Genomic DNA, 25,047 nt, shown 5'->3' with positions numbered 1-25,047 from the left:
TTCATCTGTGGTTCAACCACTATTTCGTATATACTTGCAAGGTAGATTGAAGTTTAATTCCGGATTAGCTTAGCATAAACCTAATGGATATTTTCTACGATGGTATGTGGAGGATGATCCATTCGATCATCATTTATTATAGGGTGGAACCTAATTGAATAGCAATGATATGATAGTCATCACTGACATATGCATTAACTTGCACACGTGCAGTGCATCGAGTAAGATAAACAAAATTGTGCTGCTCTTCGGTTCGAACGTCCTTGTGCTCGGTACGTAAGCTATCGGTAAGAAAGCTCTCACTTTCCCGACCATTATCGATGACACTGTAAACAGAGCATGAGCGCAAGGCTCCAGCATTCCGGCGGATCCCTGATCACTGACTAAATCAAGCTATGCTGAGATTAGTATGTATTATCTTTCCCCCTCAACAGCATAGCAGTGCGGCCGGCGTATGTAATGTGAATTCTTCGAGAAAAGATCCTTTTGCCATTTAGGGTTCGATGCCATTGTCGGTTGCATTTTCACTTCAAGAGCAACGACGGCGGAATTGGGTCGGGTCGGAATCACTCGTACGGATCGTATGAACGAATTGGGTGGAATAATTTATATACAACGCTTTGCGTTCAATTTACAACGGATTAGGGTTTGTTATTGTGCGTTGTAATGTTAAGGACTTAAGTTTTTAGTGAAAGTAATAAATCGAGCTTTTCATGCAGGTTTTGGTCGTCCAACCATATCTTTGATGTTGGTCAAGCATGTGAAATAACGTAAACCCTTACGAGTGAGTCAGATAGCTTAACGTTCGGCAGCTGGATTGAAATGAAACCAGTGGCGATAGAGGTGCATTTTCTTCCTAATTAAACGATGAGTGGTCGTAATCTGCATCACTCTGACGCCGGTACAGAAATGTGAAAAGGCAACCAAGCTATAACAAGATGTGAGGACACCAATAAGCAGATCGGATTACCGATTGATGAGTATGCAACCTTTAATGCACCGTAATGTAGTAGGTATTGTGGAAACAAAGCCACGCTGCCCGGTTCGGTCCATCAACCGATGTCGATGTTGGACGCCCGGATAATTAAGAGCTCTAAGCTTCCACTTACTCCCCGGTCCTTTGCGTGATATGCATCTTTCAATGCATGTAATGGCGGAAACGATGGAATTCAATACCGCAATAATGTTTGATGATGAAGCTTAATTAGTTGCAAATAGGTTCCTGCATAATTAACTGAGCAGGTACTAAAAATCGACTGCAAATGGTCGAGTAATTTAAGCACTTGGCAACGAAGCTAGGTGGAAAGCGATAAATTGGCATGAGAAATATGTTTCGGTAGATAAAATATCGCCACGAATTTCACGTGGGTGCTGAAACTTTTCCTCGTGTGCCTCTACTACATTCAGTTTGAGGTAAGGTAGTGTTTTAGTTTCGAAAATAGCCCAGCAGGTGGCACTATCGTCACCAGTGCCAACACAACACAGTATAAGATATTCAGCACATCCAATCAGCGTCATTATCATCTTGGCACCATCGTATCATCGCTTGCCGGTGTCGAAACCGAACGTAACAAAGCTATGCGATTTGGTCCAACTGCACTGTCCCGGTCTGTCCCGTTCGTCAGTTCGCGTTAACCATCGACCAGCAAGCAACTACCGTCGGTCGGTCGGTTGGCCGGTCGCTCAACATCGTTCAAAGTTAATTGAACTATTCGTGTAATCCAGTGAGCAAACATAATTAAAATCCCATTGTTTCCACCAACTCTTGATCGTTTCGGTCGGAGACTATTCGCTGTCTGCTTCAGCAGCTACATATTCCCCGACTAGTAAACCAGGACTCTACGCTGGAGCATGACGATGGTTGGCATTCACCCAAAATGCTAGTATTCCAGCTGAATCTGGACTAGCGACGACAGCCGACGACTAACCGGCCGAGGTGCACGGCTGGCTATCGGTATCATCGTAGCCCAAATGTGCGACAATAATGCATCATAAATATTCCGGAATGGGCGATTTTTGGGTGCTCCTTTCACCAATGACTGTGTCCGAACCGAAGGCCGACGAAAAAGTGCTGAGCTGAAAATCGATGTCTGAAATTTATCGTGTAGCCGCTCCTAAATCAGCAGATTGAACCAATGGGAAGCACATAAAACGTGTGTGCTTTTTTAAATTTTAAGAGCTTCCATAAATTCCGCATGAGCACTTATGCCTTGCTGGAAAACTGTAAAGTTAAAAGGGGTATAATGGACCTATACCAAATTTGTTACCGGACATTTGAAATATGCTCTTAATTATCGTCAGTCACTTCATAGGCGTAACTAGCCTGTAATTCCAGGGGTGTTATACACTAGGAAAGAAAGAAGACTGATTGAATCCATGAAGTCTTATGTCGTTTCATAGTTAAAAAATTTTCATTTTCAAGTCCCTTAAAAACGATCAGAACATTCTATCAAAATCGAAATTGAACGGTTTTCACTACATAGTCCTTCGGCATTCTTGCGACGTGGTCGCCCACCGTAACCTCTCGACTTTCGTTAGGTGTACGACGGAAATCTCGCCAGTTTGTCTGCAAATTTTGGTTCACACGCCTCCGTCGCCATCCGATTCTACTCTATAGACTCACGCAATTCGCAATTAAGGAAAAATAAAGCTAAAATATACGGTAACTTTGCATAGAAAGGTCCTAAAGATTTGCGATCTTCTTCAAAAACATATGTTTTGAGTACATTGATAATTATCTTGAACAATGGATTCTTTTAAAATGCAATTTAAAAATGTTAAGTGTGAAAATCTATTTTTGGGAAATTTTAAAAAAAAATATATTAAACTCTGCGCCCGATGGAGATAGAAATTTCGTTTCATTGTCATGGTTACTTGTTTTTACTTTTGGTACAATTTTACCGAAGCTGGGTTACGCTGGGAGCCCAGACTCTGCGGAATCAAAGGTTATGAGCTTGCTAACTACATAGCAAGAGAAGGATTAGCATGGGAGCAACTGATTGGCCCTTAACCATTTTTGGGCCACCCGTAGCATACCCGTAACTTTCATCACTGTCGTTCCGATTGCGCGGTCGGAGTTGTAGAAAGCTATTGCCGCCTTCGGACTCAGGCAAGTACTAATCGTTTAAAGGCGATTTACTGTCTGAGGTGTCTACATCTTTTAGCAGCTGCTCCCTTCCGCAGTCTTTGACCGTAAAATCTCATAAAAACCCTGCTGCTTTATTACCAAAACGTGCGTGGTTTGCTTACCTAAATTGACAGGCAATTGAGCTTTCCCAGCAAACCACAAATCGTATAATAATGTGTGAAAATCATCTTAAATATCGCTAAACAAACCCGAAATTGTACATAAACCTTAAAAAAGTGCACCCTAGTTTACATTTATTTGTATAAAATGATAACTGATTCACATACGATTTTCGTCACAGAATTGTATAGCATTATGAAACTAATCATGTTGAGTCGGATTTCATCGTATATAAATACTTATGAATGTGAATTGTTTTTATATAATACGTATATCGTACGTACGTATATTTTCATACGTACGTATATCGCCTCCAAAGCAGTACGCATATGCTGGTTTTGTGCATCGAATACGATTTTTTTAGATAAATAATGGTACATATATCATATTTGTTACTTTGATATACGTACGATACGTAATGTTTGCTGGGTTGACATCGCAAACCTCCAAACGCCTAATAAGGGGGTTGTGGAGTCTCCTTTTTGTCCAGTTCGTTTTGGTTCAAAGATTTATCACTACCAGCGAATCGCAGAGCCCGGGAAGAAGTGGTGGGTTTGAATCCGGCTGTAATGCTCCGATTACAGCTTGGTTCGATCCATGGATCCCCCAGCTTGGACAAAAAGAAGTAGTACACAATTTTTTGAGCTTAAATTAGGTAAGGAAGGGTCATTGAAATAACATGATCCTCCCTTGCCTAACTTTTCGCTTATTTCCCTTCACGCCTGGTCCCAATCTGTTGAACCCTATCGACATCTTTGTTTCAATACTTTCTTCTACCGTCTCCTACGTCAATTGTGAAAAGACTACCATTATAAAATTTTAATTATATGCCTGGCCTCATTCAAGGTCAGCACAAAAACATGTGGTCTATCATCATCCTCATCGAAATGTGGCACGAAGAGAAAATTGTCTCAGCGTAGTTGTTTTGAGAAGCATGCATGGTATTCTGTTGTGTTCGCATTTTTTCCAAATCGACGGCAACAATTCTAAGTTTTATTACGTTCCTCTAGTGGCTTTCATGGCCGATTTCATGAAACCACCAATAAAATTATGAGCTCTATCAGAACTTCCTGATGACTGCTATAAAACTGTCTTTCGACCAGGGGGCTCACTCTTCAGAAGGCTTTTATAACCTCTTTAACCAACTATTGGTCAGAATGTTGTGATATTAAAATCAAAATATCAAGAAATCTGTTCTAAACCTATTTTCCATATTGTAAATTCAAGAAATTTTTTTTATGTGACTTTGGAGCTCCAAGAGCGAAGGCCGTCTGCAGACGGTCTTTCCCATTAGAGGGTTAAGAATCAGACTATAAGCTTAAGTAGTTTCATCCCCCTCTGCAGAAAGCAGCAATAAAACCAATCATGCGTTTAGTTGCTTTATAGCTAGTAATGCTAGCTAGCTAATAATTAATGAAGCATTGCATTAAAAAGCTATAAAGAATACAGCTTGCTCTTGTAAAACGCTATATCAGACAGTCATCTTTGTTAACTTGAAAATATATCCGTGAGCAGAAAAGTAAAAGTTTCACTGTTAGATCATGCTGAACGATAGAACCCATAACCCTTGAACCCATAGAATTCAATCCTATAGAATAAATAATAAATTTTCAGTAGTCTCCGTAGTTGTGCAGCACATGCTCATTAAATTTTATCGTGAATATTGTAATAATCAGATATAATCAGGCTTCTTTTTTAGTTTTTTGTTCAGTAGATGCTCATTTGACTGCAGCGCCTCAACGAAACAGAATTCGAAAAAGTAGTGTAAAAGGCAATTGTAGAGTTAATTATTATCTACATTATTGTTGAAGAAAGTGTAGTTCTATCTATCTTTTGTATTTACGGCGCTATGGGGCTGCTACCCCGTTGGTAGCTAAAAGAGCGCTCATTTTGGCTACCAACGGGGGAAACCACTACTTTTTCGAATTCTGTTTAGTTGAGGCGCTGCAGTCAAATGAGCATTTACTGAGCAAAAAACCGAGAATGAAGCCTGGATATACCGTGGACCCTCGTTCGTTTGACCGTTTTTAATCTGAACACTTTTTAATGTGAACCCCGCTGACAAATTAAATATGGTTCAAATGTCATTCTCAACATGACATCATTTACTTATGCAGACAATGAACATAAACACGATTTGTTTGTACTTACCTTGCGTGTGTAATTTGTTTCACATTCCGTTTTCCCAACGATTATGATAGAAATCCAATCGCAGAATGAAAATTCGCTGCTAGCAACTGCAAATAAATCAAACCATCAAAACAATAACAAAGAGCAGGGCGACCAGTTCACATAAGTTTCTGCATATTTAGGGTTACCAGTTGTTCAAATTAAAAATTAACCCCGTTAGTTTGCATGAGTAATCGTTCAAACGAACGAGGGTCCTCGGTAATCAACGCGCCATCGTAATATTTTTTTAAACTAGTAGTACCGCCATGTGGGGTGACGTTGGGCCACGGTGATGACGTTAAGCCACGGTGGGGGCCAAAAACCAACAATGTTTGTTTAAAAAAAAAGATTAAATTTTTGCAAACTGATGGCTCAAATTCAAGCTGATTGGAAACATAACATGTTGATTCATAGCGTGGAATAGAAAACAAATAATATTAGCGAACAGTTTGTCTTAAAAATGGTTTCAAACTTTAGGGTTAAAAATACTGGGGTTGACAATAAATGTTCCATATAAACAGACCCAAACTAGAAATCGCATCAACTTGCGAGGTGAGATTGTGCCAAACTATAACGATCGGTTCGGCGTGTGAAATTCACATACACAACAAAAATGCGTCAGTGTACATCAATATATTTGCATTGCTTACTAGGAAACACCATATTTTGACAATTTAGATGGCATTATCTTTTAAACAGCAAACAGTATCGTAAGTCTGCTATATAATTAAAATTCTTTTTTACTTTTTCTCTAGAAATTTCAGATCCTTCGAATCAACACTTTAATATGAGACAAATATGCTTTACCTTTATATACTGTCAGTTTTAAAGGTGAGGCTGATTGCGTGTCCTTCTGCTGCAGTATCTCGAACGAAGTAAATAAATAATTTTGTTGAATGATCAAATAGATAAGTCTTCTGAGATTTTACGCCGCTTTCATTTCCCCTTTCTAAAGTCAGGAGACGCTACTACATATGTAGTAGCTGTCCATAAACCACGTACTTATTATTGGTTGTTGTGGACCCCCCAGTCGTATGGTCGGCCCCATACGGATTAGTTCCTATTGTTCTACATGTGTATTGTTCATAGACACGCTACTGTTTATTTATTGGGTATTTAACTTAACTTTATGGTCTTCTAGGGGGTGACATTGTGCCAAAGTTCATGTAGTTTTAATATTATCAATATTCATTGTAACTAAACCATCTTTCTGGCAGTTATTAACTAAACTCTAATATTCTTCATAACAGCAGTAATAAATCTGTTTAGTTAGGATATTACCGTTTTAATAGCTCTATAAAACTAACAGATTTATTGCAGTTTGGCAAGCAACCTTAATAAGATCAGCCCCACTAGTTTTATCGTGGTAATATCAACAACAACAATAAATTTGCTCTATTGACAGTTTTATTGTGGTTTTATTGCAAACTATAAGTAGTTTTTGACTTGTAACATCTTGGTATTACGCAATAACCTAAGCAGCACACGTTAGGCCCATTTAGTTGAAGCAACCGGATTAAAATTAGTCATAATTCGGTTACCCCAATTACTTTGTAACTAGCGTGCTAGGAGGAACCATAGTACAACCAAAGATAATAATTAATAACACAATAAAACCGTTATAAAATTTTAAAAAATAAAAGCGGTTTTGGCATTGTTACTTGGGAGTGGATCATTTTGCAGAATAAACGAGCATACATACTGAACTGCTGATATCCAAAGCCATCGAACATCAGCTGAACATGCATCGTCCTCGATAGCGCACATTTATCGGGTTCCGGATCTGCACCGAAGTGTACGGCCTCTTCCAGATTCTCTGCTAATTTTAGCAGCAGTTTTAGCTACTTTTTCGTGGGGCATTCTGGTCGCGTGCCCGGCCCACTGCAGCCTGCCACATTGTACTACCTTCACTATATAAGTAAATTTGTATACTTGATACAGCTCGTGGTTCATGTGTCTGCGCCACACTCTATTGTCCATTTTCTTACCGAGTATTGAACGTAGAATTTTATGCTGAAAATCCTTTGGCATCTATGATACATATTCGTATAGGGCCAACGGAAGGATTAGTGCTCTGTAGAGCGTCTGTTTAGTGAGAATTTGCAAACTATGGGACTTTAGCTGGCTACATAATCCGTAGAAAACCCGATTCTCGGGTGCAATACATTTTACTTCGCGGCTTACATCTCTGTCACATATCACGAGCGTACCAAGGTATATAAATTCCTGCACTACTTCAAATATTTTCTCATCCAGCTTCACATCGGCACCAACACCTCTTGATCTCCCACGTTCCCTGCCAGCAACCTTGTACTTCGTCATGGTGGTGTTAATGGAGGGCCCCAATCTCGCCGCTTCCCTTTTAAAAGGCCTGAAGGCCACTTCCACTGCTCTACGATTGATTCCGATCATATCGACGTCATCCGCAAAGTCAAGTGCATGTGAGATTTCGTGATGATGGTCCTTACCACCTTTGTTCTTCGTATTGCTCCTTCCAAGGCGATATTGAGTAGCAAGTTAGAGAGTGCATCCCCTTGCTTCAGTCCATCCAACGTCATGAAAGCGGCAGAGGTCTCACCCGCTATTCTAACGCATGATTTGGACCCATCCAGCGTCGCACGAATAACTAGTAACTAGTTTCGTCAGAAAACCATGTTCTTGCACTATCTGCCACGGTTCTTTAGGTTTGACTGAATCATGTTCCGCCTCAAAGTCCACAAACAGACGATGGGTCTGCAAGTTATACTTCCGGAACTTGTCTAGTAACTGACGCAGGGTAAACATCTGATCCGTCGTGGAGCAGCTCTCACAAAAACTCGCCGACGAAGGACCCCGCTTCGCGGTTTCAGTCTGCAGAACATGATACTTGAGGCCGAATTCAGTAATGTAATGCCTCGATAGTTTTCACACTTGAGTCGATGTCTTTTTTACGAAATAGGGCAAATGAGGCCAACCAACCAATATTTCGGCATTCATTCTTCCATCGAGAACCTGATAATGATTTGGTGGATTGCTTCGTACAACTGCCCGCTTACCGCGTTTAGAGGTTCAGGTTCAGGTTCAGGTTCAGGTGGCCTTTTTCACCATTTTTCAGCTCATCGATTGCCAACTTAACATTCTCCAGTATTGGTGGCTTAGACATTGCTCACAATGTTTACTCTATTCCTGCTGATCTCCGTCCGTACCTTTCCATTCAGCAGCGTCTGGAGATGATGCTTCCATCTGGTTGCTAACTCGTTTTATTCACGCATCAGTCACGTCTATTTAGGTGCATGCATTTTCCTATAGATTTACTGATTACTAGGGGTTATCCCTCAGTTGAGACCGAACGAGCGGTAGTGAGTAAGGACTGTATATACCCAACATTCGAGCAGGTCGAAGCCCAAGTAGCAATCCTAAAGCCACTTGGTTTTACATGAATTTTATAGAGGTTTTATTGCGGTATTAATCATTCCCTCTGGGTTTATTGTAGTATTGCGCAATACCAAGAGGATACGAGTCTAAACACACTTATAGCTAGCTAGAAAACCATAATAAAACTGGTAATAAAGCAAATTTATTGTGGTTTCTAATATTACCACGTTAAAACTTGTTAGCTGCACCACGTCTCTTATAAAGTTACCACAAGTGTGGCGCAGCAATTCAAAATGGCGCACCAATCAAAATTGATCTTATCGCGGTTACTTGTCAAACCGGAATAAATCTGTTAGTTTTATAGAGCTATTAAAACGGTAACACCCTGACCAAACAGTTCTTTTGCTGCTATTATGAAGAATACCAAAGTTCAACACCAAAATCATTTTTTTATGCGGAGCCATATTGCCATATTCTAGTATTTTGTTTTAGCTCGCAAACACAATTCATCAAAGCAAAGTGTTTTGCTGAAAGAAAGTCATTATCAATCGGTTTTCCTATCAGAGGAAGCAACTAAAATGATTTTGCAAGAAATTGAGATTGACTAACTGAATATTTTCAATTTGTTAAAACAATCAGTTTTCAAAAATTGCAAAATTTCAGTGGCGCGCTGATTTTATTGACCTATCATGTCAATATGAACGATAAAATTAAATGCGCAGATGCTGCAAACCAAAGAAATTGCTTAAAATTTAATAAATATTATATGGGATATTTTATTCTGGTTCTAAACCTCAGAATGATCTGTCAGTAAATCTTAAACTTTTCTGCTCACGGATATATTTTCAAGTTGACTAGCGAACTTAGTTAGCTTTTGCCAAAAAAGCGAAAAACTTTTAAATTATGGCGATGGCTGTCAAGCAGCGAAAGCATAACCGGTTTTATTGCTGCTTTCGGCAGAGCGTGATACAACTACTTGAGCTTATAACCTAATTCTTATAGCGGTTATGAAAATATTCTGAAGAGTGGGCCACTTGGTTTTATTGCGGTCATTAAAAAGTTCTGGTGGAGCTCATAGTTTTATTAGCGGTTTTATGAAATTGGTCATGAAAACCACCATACAAATGTAATAAAACTTGTTACTTGGGAGGCCACGAATATTTCGTTATGCTTATCATACATTAAGCCTTCCGCACATCCATTCACTATCGTCCTTATATCGTCCATTATGCCTATCATCCATTCTGCCTAACATATTTATTCCTAACATCCATTATACCGTCGTCCGTACACCTATCATCCGTATGCCTAATAGGGTACACTCTATCTACTGCTCGAGCCTTCTACACGGGTAGAAATTTGAACTCCAAAACGAGCAAAATGACTCATGATTCCCGGTTTCTAGCTCATGATTTATGAAAATACACCATGAATAAAAATCGTGATATCACGAGCTTCTTGCAGTACAACACAACGCAAAATCATGAACTATTATTAATGATTTTGTGCTTTCTAAAACGGCAGTTCAGTCATGATTTGACATGAACTCACATTTCATGATTTTATGAATTCATTCATGGCATCGGAATCAAATTTCTTTCCGTGTACAAGGGAGTAACCTGGGCCATTATTATTTTAAATTTATCTTTTAACGACGTCAGCTGGGTCATACCATCAAGTCGATTTCTTATTTGGTCGGTTTTAAAACAGACCGGGCCAAGTCGCAAAATTTTAAAAAATTAATTATTGACAGCAAACGATCAACAAATTTCTAAGCTACATTTCACTCTAATCAGACTACGTAATATTGCAAACATCCAGAGTTATGAGATTATTTCGGACGATTGATAGCTATAAACCATACTGAGCAGCAAACGTTGAACGCGTTTTTCTCGAAATCAGAGTTTTGTCACTTAGTTCGGTCTGACCTAACACCGACCATTTATGCTAACGATCCACCTTATTGTACGTTCAATGGGAGTTTGCATCGAACTACAGCGGTATCTGAACGGTTTCCATGATCTACGTGAAAAGTGAAACAAGAAAAAATGGACAAATATCCGCTATAGTAGAAGTATAGTAGAAAATACACCAGAAATAAGGCAGAAGGAGGTGAAAACTTTTCCAATTTTTCCTCGGTCATTTTTTTAAATTCAATATTAACGAGCTGATTATCATTCCCTCGCTGAATACATTATATGTATCCAAACAAGTTCAGTAGATGATAGACTGCTTCTTTTCAAACGATGTAATGATTAGTCGCAACCTAATTTTGTACAGTCTGGTAGCGGGAATTTTAATATAATAATACAAAAATGTGCGGATCTTTATCATCGTAAAATCTCCCTAGTCACGCTTTCTGATCAACGCTTTTCCATCTTTCAGGGTCTATTTTCGCGTATCACCTTCCGCGAGCCGGTGTTTCTCGGTGGATTCGGCAACATCACAGGATTGGAAAAGAAACTGCCCGTCAGCAATGGCTTCACCGGTTGCATACGGAAATTTATTGCCAACGAGCATGACTATAACTTTTTGAACCTTCCGCTCGGTGATGTAACGCACGGTTTTGATATACGTAAGTATCGAAGCACCAAAAGAAAAAAAAAAGAAAAATAAAAACAATCTGCTCCGTTGTTTTGGAGTAACTCATCATAATAATAATTCATCCAGCTTGACCCGAAACCCAGCGGCCGGCCTTGCAACGAAATTTCCAGCATGACATGTGCAGCAGCACTGCACTCTGCCTGCGACCCTAGCGTTCCATCACAAAAGAAGATGTCAAAAAGTCCTGAAAACAATTTAATGAAATCGTGCCCTCATTCTCTCACTCAGTTACAATTTAATTAAATGATAATTAATTTGAAACTTTCCACCACCGAAATCGTTTCGTAATTTTTTTTTTATCAATCTGATGCGTTACTTATGTCGCGTCGGAACAACTCTTCTCAACCCCGAACGGTGCCGGTGCCGGTGCTGGCGCTGGTGACGTTAACAGAACATTACCGAGCACGGCCGGCGCGCCGGTGGCTGCTTGGTCGGACACTGATGGAATTTCCGCCCAAAAGCGTTGTCGTAATTGGATATTTTCCGTTTTTTTTCCTTTCCCTTTCTCTCTCATACACAATGCTGCACGACTGCTGATACAATAATAACAACCCCCGAAACTACCCGCGCTCGAACCACACGGACGGACACTACCGCGGCCACCGGCGGCCAACTGCGACGGCGGGCAATCAACAGAGGAATGTGTCACCGATCGGTGCAGCCGGTATCCGTGTCAACACGGTGGCAAATGTCTACCGTCGGACGACGGTGCAATCTGTCTGTGTCCGCTGGGATTCGGCGGTGATTTATGCGAGATGAGACTGGATTTACAGGTAACGAACTAACCATTATATTACGATTTCAAGTGTTCTACAGAGGGAGAGAGAAAGAGATTGAAAGACCTAGTAGCTTGGTTGGGGGTTATTTCGTTATGAATTTATTTACGTTATTTACGGAAAACTTGCAAAGTTTCCACTCCGTGCAGTTTATGATTCATTTTACAGTTTTTTTTTGTTTTGATGAACGGAAGCATAATATCAGCGGGAAGAATACATTTTTTTTTTGAATTAAATTGCAACTCATGACGATAGGGAAAACAAGTAATTAATATTAGTTTTACTAGGAACGGAACGGTTAACAAGCAGAGAGTTTTTATTACTGATTTTTATTTGCGATTTGGTTACTAGCTTTTCCTGTAGAATTCCCTCATTTCAACTGTGGCTGCGAATATTGTCAGGGACCAGAAATACATCTAATGAAATGTAATTATAAAAACGTGAAGCCTCGTTCAAGTAAAATTCTTCTGTTCGCGAAATGGGAAAATTGCGTCGTTGGTTGCCACTCAAAGCAGTACTTTTCGTTTTACGGTTTTATGAGCGCATAGTCGTGCTCCTGTCTTTTCAGCAGCCAACAATTAACGAATGGTTTAATTACTTTTTTATATGTTCGCTCCGCTTTTCCCATTTTCTTCGCAGGTGCCTTCATTTAACGGTTCGTCGTACCTACGCTATGCTCCGCTCGGCGACAGCTGCATCATCTGGTTTGAGCTGAAGGTAAGTTGGAGTGCAGTACTTCCTGTGCGCTGCAGGACGGCAGTAAGATTTAAAGGGTTGCCTTCTTCCAGTCGCTGCGGAGGACCCTTTGTTTAACGTTTTTAATCACCACAAGAATCACCTGGAAATGTAGGAAATCTTTGAAAATAATGATGTAGAGTAAATGCGTACCGGGATGGAAGTCTAAAGCTGAAATTAACTGTAAATTACTTGGCATTGTTTGCCTTTTGCTAGGAGGACGCTGCAACTCCATCGCGAGACTTTTTCAATGAGGGCGCATGGTGTTTTGTTGGTTCATTCAACGCATCTAACGATTTTCCACGCAATCAATGCAAACAGTAATCTCAGCTAGGAAGTAATATTTTCTTTGCGCCTAATCAGAGTCATCTAATCGCAAAATATTACCTCAATTTTTCTCCACACAAAGCGCAGATTAACATTTAATCTAGTTATAAGATTTATTCCCATCTCTGGTGGACTCCCGGCTTCATGCCGGGCTTATTTTCGGAACGCAGCGCGGCTGATTATCGTCCCAACACCTGTCAGATTCGACGGAATCGGCCCGAAAATCTCGTCCGGGAGCGAATACGCCAATCTCGCCAACCCAACAGCTAACTGCTAACTCGGACGCGATGCTCCGTCCGTGTTGTAGTTCTCCGCAGTTGCCGCCGTCGCACAGTTTGCTGGATGATTTATGAGTGCATAAATTAATTTGCTGCACATTAATATTCCAGCCAGTCCATGAATTGTCGCTGGCCGCGTTAGTGTGTACACGGCCATCAAATCCAGCGGATAATTCGCACGACCGAAGCCGCACCAGCCACTGACCGGTGGCCGGTGACTGTGCACAGCCGAGGGGAGGGTGCGGGCAGCCTTCAATTATTTCAGCCTGAATGCACCGGAGTCTATCGATTATTAGTGCGCACCGACAATCGCCGGTTCTGTTCTATTTGGAGCAATTTCCCACCGTCAGCTTAAACTATATTTTTAGGATTTGTGTCTATTTTATACGCCGGTCTCTTTGTTAGTCAGCCATTTTGGATCCGATAATCCGCTTGTCTATTTACAAAATCCAGCCACCAGCTGCAGGATGTTGTTTGTTCCTGGCAAAGTCGGATTTCAGATTGGGCTCTGTCGTAACGTAACTTTAACCGGTGTGTGAGTGTAGGTGGGTATGACTTTCACCGCTTGCCACGGGCTTGACCGGTCAAGTTGAGCACTTGCGGACACGTGCAGTTATCCACTAACCGACCAGTCATAATGACATGCAAGTTGGTCAAATTGAACGAGATATTCTAATTACGTGCCCGATATGCATCGAACAATATGGTATTTTCATAGACGTGGACAGATAGACAGGAGGAACAGAACAGGACAGTGGAGCTGATCGGAATTATACCACGAATTGGCAATTATGTCCGCTGTGTTTGTCAGTATGTGGAAAGATTCGCCGGCTTCAAACTGTGTGGATTTGAACAAATAATTGGGATTGGCAGTTTGGCAAATAAAACTGCAATAAAATTAGAGGAAATCAGTTTGAATGTCGCGCATTTAATGTTCGTGCAAATACTTGAAATGCCATTAAAATTCATGCAATAATTTTATCAATCGAAACAGTTTTAGTATTAAGTGAAAGGTCTTACTACTGCTATGTTCCTGGGAGAGTACTGTTTCTTCTTCTCATACAATACAATACTACCCACGGGGACTCAACCTGGCAAAATACTAACAAGACTACGTACATAATTAGTACGAGACGCTCACAGTGTTAAGACGTTCTTTTTGTAAGTGAAAATTATGACTGTAACTTTTCAAATTAGATCAATGTTTTTCATATAGAATACTGCTAAACCTCGAAATATTTTGCTCGTAGTGACAATTTTTATAAACTTTGTAATTCTACTTCCGATAGGTGTCCGAAGATGACTGAAATAAGCACAGTAGGCTGAAACGCGCAACGCAGAAAAGTACAACCGAGTTATTCCATCACCGAAAAAAATCAATAAAATCCTGAATTATTACTTCTTCTACTGTTTAGGTTGCATCCATTTTGGATCTGCGCTTCGGGTACTTGATAAGCCAGTTCAGAACTACTCTGTACAGTTTACCAACCGCATTTAGCAGGCATGTGGACCCAAGTAATAATATGAATTTTATATATTAACTCTTATGATGACTTTTATGATCAATTTTGGTCATAGAAACCATAATAAGACTACAATAAAATTCTTTTTATTACTTGACAGGCCTATACGCTCAGGGAGATTTTCGGAAACAGTACTGACTTTTGGCTCTTTCAGGCTTCTTTCTAGGGAAGTTGCCAGCATGGACACAAATCTGCAACGTGGTCCTGCACATATTTGCGTTTTCCTGGATTGCTATTTTCAGAGCCAGCCAGAGATTTGAAATTCCTTCAGGTGCCCGTTTTATCTTCACGACTTTCGAAAATTCGATGAGTTATTCGTTGGAAACTGGAGTTTCCTCTTCGTGGCCTTCCTCCTCGTCGTTAGCAGATCGTTGGTTAATGCTGCTGGAACAACACTTCGATAATGATATTCTCCATGTCCGGTCCGGGACAGTAGACGGTGACTTCCGGCCTTCCTTGACGAAGGTCCGCATGATATCTTCGCGGTCTAGATCTTCATTCAGTTTTCTTAGGGCCTCTAGCAAATTGCGCGCTCTTGAATGTTGGTAAGACGGCTGCTCTCAGCAACCGCCCAATCATTAAAGTCGCCGCCGATATCACCAGGTCTTCGTTCAAAAAGCTTCTACGTCAGCTTATCCAGAATCTGGTTCTATTGCTCTATCGTCTACCGTGGTGGTGTGTAACAACTGCAGATAAAAGAATTATGAATTTTAGCAATTACGAGGCTTTCTTCTGGAAAAGGGTATTTTTCCACCGTCTGCACCCAGTTTGGCACCATCTCCATTGTAATTTAATAGTCGCTACCCGTTTATATGCTGGACTGGTTTTTTGGTTAATTATCAATTATTTCGTTATACCGAATGTCCGTTATGTCGAATGATCACTATGCCAAAAGACCATTAAGCCAAATTGATTTATGCCAAAAGGTGTTGTCTTGTGGTTCGGCATCGTTCGAAGGGACTCGAGAGTGCCCCCGAAACACGCACGAAGCATATCATTCACTTCAGGGTAGCTTTGATTAGCCATGTCAGTTTCGGTGGGAACCCGCTCTCGTGCGTTATCTGCCATCGTTGTTCGTGCTAGACTGTACCGTATGCTGCCCTGAAATCCACGAAAAAACTATGGTTTTTGTTCTATTGGAGATAGACGACGTAACAAAATCTGGGAGAGCACCTTGTATGCGGTGTTTAGCAGCGTCACAACACAGGTAATGACAACAATCGAGCCGATCGTCCTTTTGGTAGATGGGGCAAACAATACCTGCCATTCGCTCCTCTGGTAGTTTCTCTTTGTCGGAAATCCTTTAAATTATTCAGTGAAGTACCATTGCTAGTGGTTTTTTACGTAGGACGAAAAATGCGAGCGTCACGAAAAATGATAAGTTTTGAGCGCTAATAGCTCAGCGGTTTTCCGATCGATTCTCAATATTTATTTATTCATTTATTCAACATCAACACACTACAATTGTTCTAATGATGGTTTCTTATACTATTACTAATCACACAGTCAAACAATTACAAATATACACAGATTTTCTTAAACGTCATTGATAGAGAAAAATACAGAAAAGTTTCGGCGGATAGTTTCACGTGACAGATTAGAATCAAAGTCAGCGGCAACTCTATTGAAGACTCGCTGTACTCCGGTCATAGCACTGTTTTGTCCATAGTTGGTGCATTGAAATGGTAGTTGCAGCATTGCGTCATTCCGCAGTGCTCTGGAACGTACATTCAGATTAATCGTACCCAAAATGGCAGGACAATCGATTCTTCCCTGCAACATTCCTTCCTTCGCGCCTGAAGTGTCTCCAAATGGATCAACCGGCATCGTCTCTCGTAACTCGGCAATCGGAACGGATCTCGCCAAGGTAGATGACGGAGCGCAAAACGTAAGAAGCGGCGTTGAATCGACTCAATTCTAGCAACTCCGTTTTGGTAATACGGATGCCAGACGATGGAACCGTATTCGAGAGTCGAACGGATTAGTGAGCAGTATAATGCCTTAAGACAATACACGTTGGTGAAGCCTTTAGCGATGCGGCAGACGAATCCTAGAGTTCTGGATGCTTTAAACACAATATAGGAAATGTATCGTCTAAGCGATAACTGACTGTCCAAGATAATGCCGAGATCTTTCACTTGGTCGACAGGTTGGATTTTAGTACCAACGAGTTTGTAGTTAAAAATCACTAGTTGACGGATTTGGGCGAAAGAAATAATGGAGCATTTTTCAGGATTCACGTGCATGCAGTTCAAGTTACACCAATCCATTAAGGTGTCAAGCTCTCGTTGAAGACGGATTGCATCGACATTGGAGCGAATCCTCAAGTAAATCTTCAGATCATCGGCGTAGGATAAACGAGGGCCTTCAAGAACGTGGTTGACATCATTAAAGTATAGCAGGAAGATTAACGGTCCCAAATGACTGCCTTGTGGGATTCCAGACGAAGCCGAAAATGCATTCGATTGAAAACCTTCAACCGTCACAATCAGTTCACGACCTACGAGATAGGAATTAAACCAACGCAGCACACTTCCGCTGATACCGAGTCTTTCCAATTTGGCAATTGCAATAGCATGATTGATTTTGTCGAACGCCGCAGATAAATCAGTATAGATGACGTCCGTTTGAGCACGGTCCGCTAAGCTTTCCGCAATATATGATGTGAGACACAGAAGATTTGTAGTGGTTGATCTGCCGGCGATGAATCCATGTTGATCATCACTTAGGTATTGTTTGCAGTGTGACAGAAGCGGAGTCATAATTACAAGCTCGAATAACTTCGAAATGGCACATATTGATGAGATTCCTCGGTAGTAATTGATGTCTTTCCGATCTCCTTTCTTATGAACAGGAAACATATGGGCAGTTTTCCATACGGACGGAAATACCCCGCTTGAGACGGACAGGCTAAACATCAGTTGAAGGGGGATAAGTAGGTCAGCGATGTGCTTTTTTAAAATGTCAGACGGTATGCCATCTGGGCCGGCTTTAGTCGAAGATTTTAGCATTGAGGCGGCTCTAGTGATCATTGTTTCGTCGATATTAAGAGTACCCAGCGTATTCGCAGTCATTAGCGCAACATTGTTGGCAGCCGGAGTAACTTGGTCGTCTGGGGTCTCTTCATCGCAAAACGTTCGCCCGAATTTATCAGCAAATAGTTGACTGATATACTGAGGATCCGAAGCGACTTCACCATTCAGGGTCATGGTTGAGGGAAGGCCCGATTCTTTACGCTGATCGCTAACATACTTCCAGAAAGTTTTCGGTTTCAACTTCAGATTACGCTGAATTCTGTGTAGGTGTCGTCTATAGCAATCCCGACTGGTTCGTTTGTATACAGCGTTCAATCTGATGTAATGCTCACGAAGTGAAAGGGTGCGGAACTTGGAGTATGTCCTAAGCGCAACCCTTTTTTCCGTCTTCAGAATACGAAGCTCGCGGGTCAACCAATGTTTATTGTTTGGCGAATGTACTATCTTAGGTATATGACGATCGATTGCGTGCCCAATTATATGCGAAAGAGTCAATAGTTGCAAAGAATTCGGCAATGCTTCGGTGATCAGCATTCCGAAAGTCGTACGAAACAGGCGGGATGATTTTTATATGATCAGAATGATGGTCCTGGAGGGCTAGGATGAGTGGAGGGTGGTGTCTTACTAGCTTAACCAGAGGCGACCGAGCGAGCGAAATCAATGGGGCAACATCCTGTACACTGACGAAGCAGAGATCCAGACTGCGATTTGTCGCAATGTGGCAGAGCTATAACAGTCGAGAAGCCGTAAAGCTCCAAGGTGTACAGTGGAGTGATCGGGGTCCGGATGGAGAAAACCATTGCTGGATGGTTGCCACAGAAGTTCCGGAAGGTTGAAATCCCCGATAACAATTAGCTCGTCGATTGCGGTAGCCACATCGATAACTGATAATTCGATAATTCTTACACCAATCGATTGGAAAATCTTCTAAGAATTGGCCCAAATGCAGAAAAGTATGGATTCTTGATGTTGAACTATTGAAAAATTGAAAATAATGAACCTATGTTTTACCAGAACTCTCGCTTCGTGATTTGTTGTTGGAAATGACGTCATCAAAGTGGAAATGCGTTTTCACACTTCGGCCTATAATTCAGTCAATTTTCAATAGAGTTCCAAGATATTTACACCAATTGATTGGAAAATCGATTTGGAAAATATTGAAAATATAGAAAACTATTGATTTTCAATGCGCGTCATTGAAAAATTGAATTATTCTTATTTTTTTGCCTTCCCACGTCAGTGCTTTCCTAGCACGGATGACAGAAATATATACGATATAAGCTATGGGTTAAGCTTCCTTAGGATTGCAGATATTTAATTTACGCTCTATAGAATCCGATCGAAAATTGTTGAGCTACAGCTGTTGCTGCTTCCCCGGATAAGGTAACGAAGACATCCAAATTTACCAAACGAGATGCCAATAAATCGAAGAATCCATCGACTCATCCGCCAGTGGTTTTGGCTGCTTTGGCTGCTATGCCTTTTACTGCGCATCGTCAGTCGGTCAGCGGTTTTCGTTGGCAACACATCGACCAGCAGCTAGCTTGCGACACATCGGACAAGCAGCTTTCGAGTCACATCCGTGGCATAATTTTAAAGGTTGTACTTGAAACATTGTTTGCCTTACGGTGCATATCGTCGTTAGTTGGTCGTGTTCATCGGCTGCTGAGAAAAGGAAAGTATGCTGAGCGTGTTGGAGCTGGAGCACTCATTTCGCTTCCGTGATGGAATATCTGGCTGCTGAAGTTCTGGAATTGACAGGAAATATGCTGCTCGCGACAACAAAACGACCAGAAGCATCCCACGTCACTTGCAGTTGGCCACCTGGACTGGTATTTCATCGTGACTCATGACCATACGCGGCCGACTTCGTCGATCGCATAGCTGCTAAGGCTTTCCGGCTGGTCCGTTGCAACAAGCCGTGCCTGGTTAGCGGTTATCGGTACTCCAATTTACCGAACAGAGAATTGTGTTAAGTGCGTTAGTTTATTGCAAACAGGAGTTATGATAATCAAACAATTGGTCCTTTTAAAGGCCACACAACGATTGAAGAGCTTATTATATTTTCTTGTCCTGTTAATACCATAATAACACAGGTAACGAGGGAAAAGTTGAACTTTTCGCCGTTGTGGACGACCAACAAATGGCGGGAATAAGTTTTCTGGTCTCGGGCGACATTTTCTGTCACTTCCAAAACGTCTGCAGCTTGTAAATGCTTTATTATCAGTGTTCTTCTTTTGTAAACTGCAGAAAAATTTTGCGCAGATTTTTCAGCTTTGTGCAAACTCGCGCGTACCGTCTACCGATTATCAGAGGAAAAACACTATTCAACGTAGAAACAGATCATGAAAATTTATTTACTGTTTGGTTTAGTGTGACTTCGATTTGTTTTAATAAATTAGATTCAATTAATTCATGGAAATAACTCCGAAATCGGTTGAAGATTGAACGTATACAATGTTACTATTAGGATAAACGTTACGTATGTAGATTGTATACATGAAGAATCGTATTATTACATACATGGATACACTCTACCACAAAAATACCCAACGTTAGATAAAAAATTACTAACAAATAGGTAAAGTTGAATGTTTACATCGCTTGGTTGAATTTTACTTAAACATTTGGTTAAAAAAACGCAAAATCTAAGCTAACCTGGTACTCAGAAGTAGGTAATTCGCTTTTGCCTAAAATTAACTTCCCACACGGAAGTCCGATTTGAATCAAAAGTAAGCATATTTGGGTTTAATTATTTTTCTGTGTACATCCTACTATCGCTACAAAGAGACTTACGTACTTACGTAGTCTTACGTCACCTATGCGGTCGTGTCTTGTGCACAACCACTCAGATTGTTCCCTTTTCGTATAGTTCTGCAGAGAGTCGGTCCTTTCTTATTTTTCAGCTGTCGGATTTCTCGTTGGATCTCTTCGAAATAGGGAGCCGCGACGCTGATGTACACACTTAAAAAACTCAGTAAAATTTAGACTAATCTCAAGTTTTTAGTCTTGACCTTGAAATGCGGTCATACATATATATTAATATTTTTTGAAACGATGGTTCTACAATTGATGAAGGGACGGTAGGGAAAGAAATGAAAATTTTTATGGTGAAGGTGGGGAAGAGCGGAAAGGAAGGGGGGGGGGTATTGGTAGCTATGCTTGACAAGTAGTCATTTTGACTCCTACCTTTTGTCCAATACTGGAAGGTGCATGAGTCAAACCAAGCTGTAATCTGAGATTATAACCGGATTCGAACCCACAACACCCGCCAGGGCATGTGGTTCGCTGGTACTTGTACCTTTGAACCATAGAGGCGCTGGACAAAAGGAGACCGCAAAATCCACTTCTCAAGAATAGCGACGCGTTTGGTTGGGTTATCGACACATATTGTGCCGCTTCCTACATCAATTGCGGATTACCACCGAGCGAGAAGTTTTAATCTAACTACTGTTTTACTTTCAGGACGACGACACTATGCCGGCCCTTACGACTTGCAAGGTACTGCACGTGACGTTGTTCGTCTGTCAGCTTGTGTTAGCCGCGTTTCTCGGCGCGGGTTTTCGAGGGAAGGCCCCGTTCCTATGTAATAGACTAATCTCAAGTTTTTAGTCTTGACCTTGAAATGCGGTCATACATATATATTAATATTTTTTGAAACGATGGTTCTACAATTGATGAAGGGACGGTAGGGAAAGAAATGAAAATTTTTATGGTGAAGGTGGGGAAGAGCGGAAAGGAAGGGGGGGGGGTGTTGGTAGCTATGCTTGACAAGTAGTCATTTTGACTCCTACCTTTTGTCCAATACTGGAAGGTGCATGAGTCAAACCATCCGGAATCCGGTTATAATCTCAGATTACAGCTTGGTTTGACTCATGCACCTTCCAGTATTGGACAAAAGGTAGGAGTCAAAATGACTACTTGTCAAGCATAGCTACCAATACCCCCCCCCCCCCCTTCCTTTCCGCTCTTCCCCACCTTCACCATAAAAATTTTCATTTCTTTCCCTACCGTCCCTTCATCAATTGTAGAACCATCGTTTCAAAAAATATCAGTAAAATTTGCCGAGATTTGGACAGCCGAGCGTTCGGTGAAAATTTCAGTTTTGCAAATCGACGTTTTCGGATCTTTTCTAACGTTTGGCATCATAAAAAATTTTCCAAATCTCGGCAAAATTTTGCTGACTTCGGCATTTGTTTTAAGTGTGTAGTTTGATAGGCTTTCCTAGGTTAACTTCCATACCGTCTCTTTCTGTTATATCGACATAGAAATGAAGAATTGATTTCACCTGTCCATCAGAATTCACTCTTCGTCTTGGTGGACCTGATATTATCAGGTTTCAGAGTGTATCTTTTACGAGACTAGTTCCCCTTCTTCCAGAACTATCACGTGTCATTAGCCCGGAGTTGTTCTACCTCTTTACGATCTCTGTCCTATCGTGACGCTTTTTCCTCCTCAGGATTGTGGTCAACCGCCCCTTTGGCGTAAGCATTTGACTAAGTAGTAGAGATGGTCGGGTATGAAAATTTGAATACCCGAACCCGACCCGTACCCGATCAAGAAAAAAATTGAAAACCCGTACCCGACCCGAACCCGCACGTTTATTATTTTTGATACCCGAACCCGACCGCAACCCAACGGGTACGGGACGGGCCCGGGTACCCGACCATCTTTAGTGTTAAATGTGGTCAATAGAGATACCCGACCCGACCCGTACCCGGTTTCAAAAACAAATATTGAGAACCCGTACCCGACCCGAACCCGCAAATTATTTTTTTTCAATACCCGAACCCGGCGGGTACGGGTACGGGTGCGGGTTTCGGGCAAATTTTCCGCTACCCGACCATCTCTACTAAGTAGCACTGTACTATGGCCTGCTTCTGCTCCTTTAAAGGCTGTACGGTACTGGTACCGGTACTTCTTACGAATACCGAATTCGGCCATGATTCTTGTGAAAAGCTTTTTGGATTTCTTGCGTTGGTATTGGATCCCTCTTTCGTTTCGCTACCTCCACTGGTAGTCCGTAGTCGCCTTGTTGTGATCCCATGGTTATCTATACAAGCAGTAAGTTCATCTAAGGTTTAATCCGGATCCTTCCTGAGAACTCGAGCCAAAACCAGGCGTCAGGAATTGTCAACTGTGCGCAACTACCTCATCATGTGAGGAATCTGGGGCTCATGCCAAAAATGCAATCTTACCACCTAAGTTGCCGAGCATTGTTAGCCCATGTCACGACCGACAGCCCATGGCATCGAATCTGATTCATTCATCCACGCCGTGTCCACATTAATTCTTACCGTAGCCAGTATACCATAATCATGGTCTCACTGCTATCGATCTTAGTGGTACATTGTTAGCTACAGCACTTTAAACGGCACTAACTCGTTTTGACAGCATCCTATCAGCGTTTTGATCAGCATGCTAACTCCCTAACTCGGAATAGGACCAAGAGCGGTTGTCAAGCCTCTAGACTGGGTTCCCTGTTCCCTGTGTTGAACCAATTCGTCTACTACTGCAGGTAGTACCGGTGACGGATATTTCAGAGTGTTCAGATAGGTTCGATATCCATCAAGATATCATCTTAAAAAAAACTTGCACATTGATACATTTTTTGCATTATTATCCAAAAAATCGAATACGACCAATTTGAGAGCCTGGTAGAAACGATAGCAAATATCATGGAGTACCCTTCAAACAAAATATATCGAACCGTCCATTCAAGAGTTCGTATAGAAAATCCAGAAATCTAGATCTAGATCTAGATAAAATATATAAATTATCAGTTTTGGGTTCCAGTAGTACCGTTAACGAATGTATCGTGACCAACCTTCTCCAATGTTCTACAGGATAGTATAAAGATTATGCTTATTGAGCGGGAATGAAACTGATAACTTTTACTTAGTCGGTCAAGCAGATTTTGTACTTTTATTTTGCTTACTACTCCAATCTGCAGCGATTGCTTTATAACTAGGCTGTTGCATGCAAATCGGTAATAAAACAAAGAAGATTTTAAGTCTACAGCATCATTGCGATAATCGAAATCATTTTCGCCAATCGCATTTTAAATCTGTAAAAGTCGTTATGATTACCTTTTTCGCTACATTTAAGCAAACTAATGTCTCGGATTTCTTATTATAATTAATTTATCCTATTAAGCCTATCAGAGTGAAAATATTATTAAGTTATATTCTGGGAACAATAATAATAATGAAGAAGAACCAACTTTTACTAAGAAAATGAGAAAAATCACAAACAAATTCAGTAAGTTCAGCCGTTGTATGGTTTCGTTTCGCTCCGAACAACGTTACCACGTGCCCGAAAACCCATTCAGCATAATCGAGTGCATCAAATTTTATTGCTTTCCCGAAAAACGTTCATCCCTGCTGACGAAACATTACCACCGGTCTGCGCATCCGTGGAAAATTCGATCATATGGTCAATAAATAACTCATTTTTCGAAACTCATTCATTCCTCCTACTTACTACATGAAAATCAAACATGAACTGACAATATATCATTATGGTTTGTTTTTCCTTTTTCTCCCCCCATCCACGTGTTTGTCATCACCGCAAATGGACGGAAAATGTGCCGTATGATTGGACCTGCCTCGAATATTTGGCTCGCGATTGCTCCATGCCCTGTATCGAAATGGGTGCTCGGGCGATGGAATCGAAATCGATATACTCCTTCCATCCGGGGTTTCTTTTCCCTGCCATATTCACACATCAAACACGTATGCATCGCCTGCCGGCTACCGTCGACTGGGGGCCATCAATTCATCCCGAGGGCAGATAATCATCAAACCACTGCAGGAAGATGGGCTACTGCTGTACAGCGGCCATCACGAGTACGGTGACTATATCTCGCTGTGCCTCAACATGGGCTTCGTGGAGTTCACCTTCGATTTGGGCAGCGGGCCAGCGACTGTCAGGTACGTACATGTTTTATTATCGTATATAGAACGGTTCAATATTGTTTATCGGGTTTTTGGTGGGACT

At 41.2% G+C, this 25,047-nt stretch overlaps 1 protein-coding gene across 1 annotated transcript in view; it reads left to right on the top strand.

The window, feature by feature from the left end:
• Positions 1-25,047, top strand: part of LOC128736670 (pikachurin) — a 145,494-nt gene that overhangs the window by 62,057 nt on the left and 58,390 nt on the right. Inside the window, exons 7-10 of the mRNA XM_053831159.1 lie at positions 11,156-11,345; positions 12,011-12,147; positions 12,790-12,867; positions 24,841-24,980. Coding sequence (XP_053687134.1) covers positions 11,156-11,345; positions 12,011-12,147; positions 12,790-12,867; positions 24,841-24,980 — 545 coding nt within the window. The remainder of the gene's footprint in view (positions 1-11,155; positions 11,346-12,010; positions 12,148-12,789; positions 12,868-24,840; positions 24,981-25,047) is intronic.

The sequence above is a fragment of the Sabethes cyaneus genome, chromosome 2 (genome assembly GCF_943734655.1).
Source record: "Sabethes cyaneus chromosome 2, idSabCyanKW18_F2, whole genome shotgun sequence".
In the NCBI taxonomy this organism is placed as follows: Eukaryota; Metazoa; Arthropoda; class Insecta; order Diptera; family Culicidae; genus Sabethes; species Sabethes cyaneus.
This window is presented reverse-complemented; position numbering and strand designations above follow the sequence as displayed.